Source organism: Capsicum annuum, chromosome 11 (genome assembly GCF_002878395.1).
Source record: "Capsicum annuum cultivar UCD-10X-F1 chromosome 11, UCD10Xv1.1, whole genome shotgun sequence".
Taxonomy (NCBI): Eukaryota; Viridiplantae; Streptophyta; class Magnoliopsida; order Solanales; family Solanaceae; genus Capsicum; species Capsicum annuum.
This window is the reverse complement of record NC_061121.1, coordinates 92547741-92560691: the sequence shown is the minus strand read 5'-3', so window position 1 is coordinate 92560691 and position 12951 is coordinate 92547741. Positions and strand designations below refer to the sequence as shown.

At 31.4% G+C, this 12951-nt stretch overlaps 1 protein-coding gene across 7 annotated transcripts; it reads left to right on the top strand.

Annotated features, from left to right (window-relative positions):
- The first annotated feature begins 5019 nt into the window (after positions 1-5019).
- LOC107853929 (regulatory-associated protein of TOR 1-like) lies at positions 5020-10547 on the top strand. 7 transcript variants are annotated; one of them, XR_007046718.1, is made up of 4 exons: positions 5030-5401; positions 7030-7390; positions 7534-7657; positions 10230-10547. XR_007046718.1 is itself a non-coding variant. In XM_047398842.1 (2 exons), exons 1-2 carry the CDS (start codon positions 5318-5320, stop codon positions 7382-7384), a joined length of 432 nt encoding a protein of 143 aa, XP_047254798.1. In that variant the 5' UTR covers positions 5032-5317; the 3' UTR covers positions 7385-10243. The 7 variants fall into 7 exon arrangements, 1 of the variants encoding a protein (XP_047254798.1); XR_007046717.1 differs by having other exon boundaries at positions 5032-5401; positions 7037-7390; positions 7505-7657; XR_007046716.1 differs by having other exon boundaries at positions 5033-5542; positions 7505-7657.
- Positions 10548-12951: the final 2404 nt, after the last annotated feature.

The following is a 12951-nucleotide window of genomic DNA, read 5'->3' as shown; positions in this document are numbered from 1 at the left end:
TTAGGATAGCTAAGATAAGCTCTAAATGGTGAAAATACGTGAAAATGTAAAAAAAAATAACCTGAAGGGTCATTACATATATTTATAGACAATCTTTTAAACTAATCTTATCAATTAAGTTAGCTAAACTAACTGCGAGATCCTAACTAACAGTTATGTACAACTCAACACTCAATGCACTCTTGTACACTTCAATAACTGCTTAACAATACAGTCTAATGTTTTACTGTCCTCAAAATAAAGTAGAACTGAACATGCAGCTTTTATGAAATAGAATTTGGAACTAGATAATTTTTGGCAATGAATATGTGTTTTTGGGTTTGACTAGGTTTCATGTTATAGAGGAAAAAAATTCTAGACATAATTGATTTAATTTGATCTTTACTAAAAAATAAAAGTTAATTTATTGAGGTCGAATCAACAATATTTTGGCCTGCAATTTTATAAATCACTCCCTTCTTTTCAATTTGTTTGTTTTACTTTTCATTTAATTTCTTCAAAAAATATCTTCTGTTTTTTTTACAACTCTTTAATCTTAATTTTTTACATTACATGTTTAAGGCAACAAGATTAAAAGATATTTTAATACATTCTATGTCTCTTTAATTTATGATCACAAGATTTAAAAATTTTATTTACTTTCTTAATCTTCATGCGAAGTTAAAATCAAACAGACAAAATAAATAGAGGAAGTAACTTAGAGAGAGTCCAAAACAAGACCAAATATTTCCCCTCTGTCCATATACAGTACATTAGCTTAAATGAAACCATGACACTCCTAGTACTTTCAGTAATTCATCCATTTTAAACCAATTTTCTGTCTACATGAAAAAAAATTAAGTTAGAAAGAGCTTAACTTCAATAGTTGAAGCTCCCAATGTATAATATACTCTCTCCGTTTCATTTTATGTATCATTATTTTTTTTATTCGTCTCCAAAAAATGTTACCTTTCATTATTTGATAACAATTAAAAAACACAATTTCATAGTTATCCTTAGTGGTCCCACTTAATTAAAGATACTAATAGTATATTTTTTAATAAAGAATAATTTGATAAAAATTATCAAGTCTTTTCTTATCTCTTAAACTTCATGTCCGGTCAAATTATGAGACATCGAATGGGATGGAGGGAGTAATTTTTTTTCTTTCTCTTTCGGTGTTATGGTTGATAGTTCTTTGTGTATTTGTTATGATGAATTGTATTATATATGCTTGAATGAAATAGTATGATATTTATATCATATTTCACAGAAATCAAAAGAATTTTGTTATGAAATATTTCACATCTAATCGTCAAAGAAGGTCGAAAAAATAAAAAATGAAATCCCCCGACTTTATAAATCTATTGTGGTTTATAATTATAACATAAATTCGATATAATTGATTTAAGGAAAAAAAGTATAAAACCTTTATTAGACTTGTCGCCACAATTTACTTTAACACTTTAATTTTACAGGCATTTAAATAGCCCCTAAACAACTTTCAAGTATATTAAATATCACCCCCAAAATGTAATATTACTCTCATAATAGAGAGTGCATTACACTCGCGCCACGTCATTGCCTGGACGGAGCCAATCCTTCGGTAGGGGGTTCGGACGAAAAAATATATCATTTTTACATGATTAAAATTAAGTTTTATGTATCTATCGCAGGTGTTGAACCCTTTCGTCTAGGTTTTTTTTCAAATATTAAACTCCTTTAGCTGAAATCCTAACTCCGCCTTTGATCATTACCATGTCAATGCAACGTCATTACCACATCAAAGCCACATAAAAAATATTTAAAAGTATAATTTCACAAATATATATTTTATATAGTTAAAAAAAAATATCTACCCCTCGTCCCTCCCTCCTTCTTTCTTCTTCAAAAGACCCACCATTTCTTCACAATCTTCACAGCCAACCCGTCAGCAACCTGCGCTTCCTCTCTTCTTCTTTTAACCTTCATTTATACTTCTTAGTCTTTTTATTATTGATTTAATTTTCGAAAATTATCTCTTTTATTTTTGTAACCCTCAATAAAGCTTCGCTAGTTATCGCTACTTCTAATTTCTCTTCTTATTGTATTTTTTTTTTAAAAAAAAGGTATTCTAAATTGGATATTTGAAAATTATAATAATAATTTTTTAAGCAAGATAAATGTTTTTTCTTTAGGTGATGATAGTGATTTGGAAAAAAAAGAAAGAGAAAGGAGAGGATTCAAAGAAAAAGAAAAGGGGTGGAAATTTGTAGAAGACGAAGGGAGGGAGCTGGGGTTCGAGAAGAAGAGGGGGAGGGTGGGGAGAGGGAAAGGTCATAGAAGATGCAAGGGGCTTGGGTTTGAAGAAGATGAAAGGGGTGGGGGATGAGTTTTATTTTTTATTATATATAATTAATTTAATAGGACCCACCAAGACCTTTTTTTAAAAAAAATGTGTTTTAGTTTTGTAATTTTTTTGCCACATCATTCATTAAGGGGGTAATATAATTCACGTGAAAGATATTTAAAGGGATATTTATATGCGTGTAAAATTAAAGTACTGAAATACATTGTGGTGAGAAATTTATGGGATTTTTATATATTTTCTCTTAATTTAATAAACAAACAATTTGAATCAATCCGATTTATGTATACCTTTTAATGTTAACCAAAAAAGAAAAGAAACTCTACCTTTTAATAAGGATAGACCTTTAGCTCATCTTTATTTTGTTTTTGTTTTCTCTTTTCCTCTTTTTTTCCCTTCTTTATAATTAGAATGCCTACTGACCATTGCTTATTCATAAAGCAAGTAAATGCACATTGGAAGCATAGGATGTTACATAAGATGTTGTTAGGGTTTTTGACCTGATTTTTTTATCAAATTTAAGTTTTATTTTTTCTGAAAGAAAAATATAAAACTTTTTCATATTTGACTAACCTCTTTCTTGAAGGAATGGTTTTGAACCTCTATAAATAGAAAGCTCCTCTTCTCATACCATAATACAATAGTATCCACAATGTAGTCATCAAGGAGTCTTGTTTAGGGGGAATTTTCTCTCTCATTAGTTTCTATATTTTTAATATTATATTTTATATGTAGGCCGATTGGCCAAATAATATAATAATATTAAATTTTTAGTATTGTTTTTATGTGTTTTCTGAATTGTCACCACAATGGTTTGCAACTAATAGCTTCCGTTAACGCCCTCTCGATTTCGATTCCAACAAGTGATATCAGAGTGTATGATTCAATGGTCCAATGGAGTGGTGAGACGAGATTAAACAGGTTCAAAGCGGTTTCAAAAACATGTTGCAACAACTTGGCAATGATGAAGTTTTTATCAAAAAAATCAAGAAAACTACATGTGGGAAAAAAGTTTCAAACAAAATTTCAACAATCTTGCTGCTAATCCATCTTTAAAATCAAAATCATTTTTCAACCCATGTTTATGGGCTACTTTCAACCCCCGCTTACTTTTATGCTAGGCCTTTCAACTTATGCATTTACTTTTAACGCATGAGCTCCACTCTTAACCTGTGCTCACTTTTAATGCACAAGGCTTAACTTTCAACCCTGTTACTTATAACACAGGGCTCCAATAATATTAATCTATGCTTTTATTTTCAACGCATAGGGCTCCAATTTTCAAACCATATCAACTTTTAGTTATGGTAAGCAACAGTGATGTGTGAAAATCGTTGATATATGAAGATTATGTGAAGAATAAAGATGAAGTCAAGAAAATCAAGCCAAAAATGAGAGATTTATTAGTGTTTTTGCCTTGATTTTCTTACCAAATTTAAATTTTATTTTTCTTAGAAGAAAAATAAAAGTAATACCATAATTACTTTTATTTTCCTGAAAGAAAAATATAAAACTTTTTCATATAGTTTTGAGCCTCTATAAATAGAAAGCTCCTCTTCTTATACCATAACACAATAGTATCAACAATGTAGTCATCAAAGAGTCTTATTTAGGGAGAGATTTTCTCTCTCATTAGTTTCTATGTTTTTAATATTATGTTTTATATGTAGGCCGATTGGCCAAATAATATAACAATATTAAGTTTTTAGTATTATTTTTATATGTTTTTTGAATTGTCACCACAATAATTTGCAACTAATAGCTTTCGTATGTCACCCTCTCGATTTCGAACCCAACAGATACCACTCAAGCAAATAAATGGCAACATGAGATTGGTAGAATAACCAAATTCTCCATATTCAATTTAAAATCTCCTACTCTGGTTGGTACTCCAAATGTTTAGTATTTAGGGTGCGTTTGCTACCAAGGAAAATATTTTATGAAAAACAAGTTGGTTTCTTACATATTTTCTTATATTAAGTGTTGAGTGAAAAATATTTTCTAATATTTGGTTGGTGAATGAAAAAATATTTCTCCAAAAAAAAAAATTTTTTTAGAAAATATATTTTAGCGTTTAGCTGTAGCAAATACTTTCTAAAAAAATAATTTTTGACCCTGAAAATACTCTTTGGAGGGTGTGTTTGATATGGAGGAGGAAAACATTTTCTAGAAAAATAAATTATTTCTTACCTATATTCTTGTGTTCGTTATGCAAGTCGGAAAATAATTTCTAAAAGTATTTGTATATATTTAACAGAAATAATAAAAATGAATAGCGTAAGAAGGGTGGGATAAGAAAAAAACTTTTGAAACTTTTTTTAAAAAATAAATTTAAAAATTAAATATTTATTTCTAGGGAGGGGGCTGGTAGGCAGAGGCGGAGCCAGAATTTCAACTCAGGGGATTCAATATTTGAAGAAAATCTAGCCGGAGGGCATCCAACACCTACTATATATACATAAAAAAATAATTTTAATTATATATAAATGATATATTTTTTCATCGAAAGGAGTTTGAATAAACCCTACCAAATGGCTGGATTCGTCCTTGCTGGTAGTTTGGGGGAGGGGGATGTTAGAGTAGGTGTTAGGGGTCACTATTGGAAATTACCTTTATGACAACAAACTTTTTGACAGCGGTTGTCAAAGCATAGCTATAAAAGATCTATTACAACTATTTCAACCATTGAAAAAATAATAGTTCTATTAACTATAATTTAGCTTTATAACCATCACTTTTGAATACTACCGTTGCAATAGGTAGATTTATAGCAACGGTTGTTAAAGTCTTTGCGGTAAAATCATCTATGATAACACTTCATGAGCAAAAAAAAATTATTGCATCGACTCTTTAAATTCCCTTTACAAAAATTTTCAAGTCCGCCCAAAAAAACCATTTTAATAAAAACCTCTCTCTTAAACCAATTATCGATTTTGCGGATAACAAACCATATTGCGATTTTGTGGGTGGTACCCATTAGATTGTTTTCCGATGGTGAAAGCCAGCCTCACTCGCCGGCCACCGTGGTTCTCTGGGCGATTTAATTTCAGACCAACATTTGAAGAATGTATTTTGGTGAGTTAAAGATAAACCATATTCAATTTGCACTTCAATTTCTCTCAGTGGTGGAAAGTCAGTTCAAATTATGATTCTCAATTTGTGTTGAAAAGTCAGATCGAATTTTCACTTCAATTGTTTTAATTTGGGAATTTTAAGGTTAGTGTATTCTTCTACGATTTTGACATAATTTTTTGACTTATTATTATCTGTCGAATTCTTCAAAATTTCTATTAGTTCTGGCCATTACAATTGTGACATATGCACAGTTCACTCTTTTGCTCTTCCGTCTTCATTTCTAGTGTATTCCTTTTTTGGAGTTGATTTTGATTCATTTTTTCTTCTCTTTGCCAAAAAAGTAAGAAACTACTGGATTTGATTTGATATGAAGTTTGAGAAAGTAAGAAATTTTTGAATGTTATGGTCTTGAAATCTTGTGATGTTTAAGATGACGTGTGAAAAATTGATATTAAAGAGTTGCCGAAAAAGAAAAACGACATTCTTTTTGAAGCGGACTAAAAGGACTAAAAGTGAAAGTAAGATAATCGAATTGAAGTAGGGAGAAACATTTTGCTATGTGTTGTTTTAGCACTTTGATTGGTTTGACAAAAATTTGAAACTTCATACTTTTTGTGCAGCCTTTGGTTTAGATGAGTTTTAATTTTGGGAATAGGAATTAATTTGATGTAATTTAGTTTCGAAGATTGGTTAGATTAAGGTTTAATGATAAAAAAATATACACACATTGACATGTTCAATCTACATTACAATTGAATCCTCTTGCTAGTCTAAGTTGCTCGGACTCGGGTGCGGGTGTTCGATATGGGTACGGATCTAGAGTTTGAATCCTTCACGGTCTCAATTTAAATATTCGGCAATATGGATCTAGGGATAGATACGGGTGTGGGGATTCGGCAAAAAATAATTTAAATCTAAAAAATTTCCATGGCCAAACACCTACTTACGGGTGTGGGGATTCGGCAAAAAATAATTTAAATCTAAAAAGTTTCCATGGCCAAACACCTACTTAATCTTCTTACTTTCTTTTTATTTTGGTTATCTTGGTTACAATCCATTGGATGCTTGTTCCAGTATGTTAATCTCCAATATGAATTTAGTTCCTGACTTAGTGCATTATTTAAAGTTCTTTTCTTTCGGGTACAAACAAATTAATTAATGCATATTGTGTTGCTCTAAGAAATGAAACTTAGCAAAAAACAGAACCTGCAGTCAGCACTATCAACCAAGTACTAAGTTGGAAAGGAAGAGATCACCTCTAGATTTACACATGTAGTTTGTGTTTTATATCTTGTTAGGATGTTGAACTATCTTGAATGCTTTCTTATTCTTTATTATAATGTTACCTGAATCTACTGTTCTAGTTGTGGAATCTATAATGTTGATAGACTGTGTTCTTTTCTCATAATTCAATTCGTGTCACTATACACTTCTCTTTCTTTTGATCGATTATGTTGTCTAGAAACTATGTAATGGTAAAATGTTTAAATTTCTTTTTTTTTGTTTCAGAATCTTTATGTTGACATCAGTCTTAGATAGCTATCTCCTTTGGTTTGTTTTTCTCGATACACTTTTAAGTGTTTTGATCCTCTAGTTTAATATTTATTAGATTACCCTTTTCCTGTTAGATGACAGTCTTGCCAGGTTGACCTTGTTAAGGAAGGTGGACATAGGTATTTCATTAGATTTCTTGACAGCGGTGAGGCTTATCCAGAGCAAAGGGCAATGTCTTTACTTGTCTTGGCAGTAATTGTTGATGGTCAGAGACGGGGTCAGGAGGCGTGTATTGTTTTAGGGCTTATTAATGTCTTCTTGAAGCATATTCAAGCATCAATCTGTAATGATGCCCAAACTGAACTCGTGTTTCTTCAAAGGCTGTGCCTTTGTCTGCGAAAGCTCTGGAAGAATTTCAAGGAGGCTCAAGTACTAGGTTTTCAGGCAGATGCGTCAGTAATATTTGGGCCTCTACTTTGTCAATCGTAGCCTGAGGTTTGTTGTTTAGTTATATGTTAAGTTAGTGTATTATTACTATGGTTCTGCATTATTTGTTCAAACTATTGTAAAGAGAAATTTTTTTACGAACTGCATCTATATTTGCACTAGGCACTTGATGTTGGGTTTGATACATCTAGGGATGACATTGGAGAGGAGGAAGATTATGATGACGAGGGAAAAATGAGGGGAGAATTCATTATAAGGAGACATTTAAGTTCAGTTTTTTATGCTTGCCCGTTGGTACCAGCTGATTTGCTGTTGGTATGTATTTACTGAATTAATCCCACCCTAGGGAGAGCTTTCTTTGTGATGCACTTACTTTTGTTCCTAATTTGTTTGCTGATTTGTCCCATGTTTGATCTTTCTTTGTGTAAGAGTAGAATATTGCAAGTTCTATTATTGTAGAAATTTGATGATATGTCTGAAGCAGTCTACCATTACATTTCTTGTATGATGAGGACACCCCCTGAACTAAATCTGGCCAGACTATGAATGTTGTTTATCTTTCACTTTGAAGTGGTAGCCTTATGTTGAATGATACCATTATTTAGTAACATATTACTTGTTCGAAATGTGTGGAGGATGCGAATTAGGATAGAAGGATAGTACGAAGGAGTGTGTCCTTGCTAGTAGGTAGGAGTACTTTGTTTTGTTATTGTGCTAGTGGACAATGCTAATTGTGCTTGGGGACAAGAATTCCAGAATGCTTCATTACGTGCTAGGCATATATGATATATTAGAATAGTTGACACCATCCATAAATCTCTCTACACAGTCTCTCCTTAGCCCTCCTAGCTATACATACCCACCAGCTTTCTAGCTTCATATTTTATCGTCTGATCTTTAGCCATCCTTGTATATTCTCAACCTATTTTTTTTAGAGAAACACATTGGAGGAATAGATTTTCTATTTTCTTTTTATCTATAGTACATAAAGCACAACCCTCATCTTCTCCTAGCCCCAGCCTTTTAAGAGTATTCTTTTTCATTAATCTCTTGTGTATAGCTAGCAAACATATGAACTGCTGCTTTGGATTGCTTGCTTTGCACCATATGCCTCTCCAGTTTATCCTTGAGGGGTTATCCCTCTTATCCATTCATACCAACTATGGATAGTGTATGTACCAGTTGGCTTTAACCAATCAGTCCCCGTAAATCCTACAACAAATTTCTGTTTTACTCCACATGCCTGCTTTTAGGTATGTTAGCAGATCTTAGGGAAGGTAATGTTTTTATTCATCTGTTTTACACTCTGATTATATTTTTAGATAAGGTAATTGTTCTGCAGATCCTTTAGCCAACTTAGGAAAGGAATCTAAAGCAAATATTACCCTCAAGACTTGTAACAACAACAACATATCTGATGTAATCCCACAAATGAGATCTTACTTCTACCTTTAGACCATTTCAAATAGACCCCCGAACCACGACTTTCATCGTATAAAAATAAATGAATTACCTGTGCAATGCAACCTCCAAGACCCATTCTTTCAAATATCTGGCGAAAGGACACTGCAAGCGTAAGTGGTCTAATAGTAACTGATTCTGTGACATCTCTAAAGTCACACCAATTATAACTGAATAAAAGATTATACCAATTTCCAACACTTGTGATACTAATATCTGCTTCATTTTTATTAATTCCTCTTCCTCTTTCTCCTGCTCCGCGTGCTGAATCTCAACATCAACAATTTTCTTACTCACACTTTCTGATTCTTCACTCTTCCTGATTGTTGCATATCTAATAAAATCTAGAATCACACATTGGCATGGAAGTACTGGTGTATTTTTGGTTAACTGTTCTGTGTTCTAATAGCGACTTGGAACTTGAAAATATTTATTTTCTTCTATGTTAGTCTATGAGTTTAAGCATTTTTGTATTGCTTAGAATCATTTTTAGTTTTATTTGATAGAGAAGTTTGATATGAGTTGTTGTTTGTTTGCCGTTACAGCATTATAAAGGAAGAAAGAGTAAACATGTATAGAAATTTTACATTGTTCTCTATATAATTCTGTTCTTTTATACTCTGATTGGAGCTTTGGTTAAGATCTGATTGTTTCTAAAGCGAGGTTGACTTTAGAGCTTTTAGCAGCTTCCATGACCCGTCTAATCTGGAGTAGCAGGAGAACTTTATGGTCCATGATGTTACAGAAAATGCAAAACTTGAGGTCATTTTTAGCTTGAGATCAACTGGAAAATTTGTTGATTACTGCTTAGCTTTCCACAACAAGGACGTTTACTAGAAAAGTGCCGATCTTGCGAATCATTGTGCACATAATCTATTTTGCAATAAGATTTTAAATTATATTCATTGACAATGTGATAAACCTTATTTTTTGATTTACAAATTTCACTTCAGAAGTTGGGAAAGGGCCTACCATACTAATAAGTAAGTTATGTTCACTACCTTATTTCACCTTCATGTAGTTTAATGCATTACTAGAAATAAGCATAACATGAATGGGAAGTGAAATGAGAATGCAAAGGATTGTACGTGTAGTTGTACCGATACAGGACAAAGAAAATGATTAACTTTGAGGACAGGAGCAGACAGCTTCACTTCTAATGATTGAAGATAAGTTTCTAGCCACACAATCATATTTGGCAAGGCTAACTTTTACCTCGTATAATGAAGAAGCTGCTTACGGACAATGACAAGTATAGAAGTGGAAGGAATAAGTTTTTCCTGCTTTTTTTTCCTTCCCAGTTGTAACCTTTCAGTTTGCTGATTCTCTGTCTTTTGCTTCAAATTATACACGATCGCCCAACTTTTCCTCTTTAAATATGTTTTTATTTAAGTGCTAAATGAGCTTATTTATTCTCTTTTTGTAGGTGTTCAAAATGAAGGAGATGAAGAAAGAAGTGATGAAGAAATTGACCTTACTTGAGAAGATTTTTGAATTGTTGATAGATGCTTTAATATCTATCTTTTTTATATTGAATTTCGTGAAATTCACAGCCACTCAAATTTGATACTATGTGGAAAATCTAATGATCATTTGACTTTAACATTTTCCGTTTGGATTTAGATTACTAGTTTGTTGCATATTTTAATTTGGATTATTATTTATGAAAGATTTTATTGTAATGTGTGTATATATATATTTCAATTGGTATTTGAACTATTAATGGTATTTGAAGTAGTTGAAATAGGTGGCAAAAATTGTTGCAATAGCTAATTATAATAGTTGCAATAGTTAGCAAAAATATATTGCAAAAAACCCGAAAACTGTTGCAATAGGTGTCAAAAAGAGTTTTAATAGGTAATTAGAAATCATTGCAAAAGACTTATAAGTGTTATAGTAGATATCCGAAAATTATTTCAATAGGGTTATTGCTACACTTTCATGTCGTTGCAACGTATTCTATTGCAATGGTTCTTAACCTTGCTGTAGATGATATAAAGTGTCGCAATAGGAGGTTAGAAAAATCATTGCAATAGGTCTATCTATTGCAACGGTTAGCGTAACCATCGCAATAACCGCTGCGATAGACCTATCGGAACGCTCACATATGCAATGCCTATCTAATTGTTGCGGTAGACGTATCACAACGATTTCTTTATCTATCACAACGGTTTTTAAACCGTTGTCATAGGGCTAATTTCTAGTAGTGCGGTGGGATAAGAAAAGTTTTTTAATCTTTTTTTTTTAAAATTAAATATATTTTTTGAGGGAGGGGGGCTCGTAGGGATTGAGTTTTGGTGTAGGGGATGAGGTAAGAAAAAATTTAAAATATTTTTTTAAAAATAAAATTATTTTTTTTAGATGAGGGCTGGTAGGGATTGGGGGTAGGGCTAGGGGTCGGTGATTTTCAGAGTTATACGAACATTTCAACTTGAGAGTGAGGTTGAAAGAGAGTTTTGAAAAATGTTTTTCTTACTTTTTGGAGAGAAGTCGTTTTTCTTAAATTTGAGGAAAATAAGTTGATTTGAAAACATTTTTCAGAACGTTTAAGCTAACCAAATATGAAAAATTGAAAAATATTTTCCTTCATACCAAACACACTCTTAATTATTTAACAAGGTATTGACCGTCTTACCCTTCTAGAAAATTTTATTTCTAGCTGATGTTGGAATTTTTGAAAACATTACGTTTAGTTTGAATTGTTGGACGAATATCATGTTTTTTTGTTCTTCATAATGTGTCCATTGTTCGGCATTAACGTTGAGGTGTAATTGATTTGGACTTGTGCCAACAAGTTCCACCGTAAAGGTAAAATGCCATGTATCAAAGATAACTATATTTCTAAGACTCAAACTCGCAGATCTATTTAAGAATTAAAAGATTATATGTGTAGATAATATGAGTGGAAGTGAAGAACACTACGAGCTTTGAATATTATAACTAATCATCTTTCGAATTAGAAAGGCCGGCTCAAGCCTAAAGCAACTAAAGCCATTGTTTTAGACCTCGAACTTTCGGGCCTCTAAATTTTCTAATATGTGTATATAGCTTCGTTTATAAATAAATAATGTTTCTAATTTTAGAAAATCCTTTAAAATAAAATATTCTTGAAAATAAAAAGTGTTTTTACTAACTTATTTTTAATCAATTAAATGTCTCGAAGAAAAAAGTAATTCCTTAATGGTATAGAATTTCGTGTACCCCTCTGTATCATTTTACTTGGTCTTTTTTCTAAATATGTTTGTTTCATATTAGTTGTTCATTTTCACAAATCAAGAGCATTTTATTACTCCTTTTTTCATATTACCCTCGGTATTATATAATTAAAGAAAATAGTAATTGTTAGATTTCGAGTTTCAAGACATCATTAATAGGGTTAATTTTGTAAAATAAACTTCAAATTAATTTTTTTTAGTGGGTCTGCCATGTCAAAAGAGATCAAATAAAATGAAACGAAAGAAGTATAAAAACAAGATTAATTTTGAAAGACTACAAAAATTCTTTCCTTAATCTCCAAAACACACCTATTTTGGAATAAAATGAGGAGGCTAAAACACTATTTATCTCGATTTATGTGTCGTTTTGAATTTTCAAAAAGCGAAAGAATTTATGTTTAAGCACATTTGTTAAAGTAAAAAAGTTTGAATTTTAAAAAGAGAAAAATATCATATAAATTGGAAGAAAGAAAGAAACTAAAAAAATAGACTCCAATAATATTATATTTATTGAGCCGCCCCGAAACACCCTCAATAATATAATAAAACTTGGAATTGGTATAGTTATACTATACTCCTATAATATAGTTATTGCGATTCAAATTCAGCTTTTGAGAAAAATGGGACCAACGTAACTATAAGTATGTCAGTGACAAACCATCAATGAATTTATATAAAATAATGTGTGCACACTAAGCATAGAGAAATTATGGGGGCTTTGCTGGGTCTCAACTAAAAATGAGATAGTTAATTATGAGTCCACTTTATGTGCCTAGTGAGATAATTCCATATGGCCATGCCTGGTGCCATCATCTTATAACTCAGCTTTTATATTTCAATTCACTTCATCGTCTATATTCTATTCTTAATGACAAAATTAATTATGTATGAGATTTACTAGAAAGTATTTAAAAAAAGGAAGTAAGATATAAT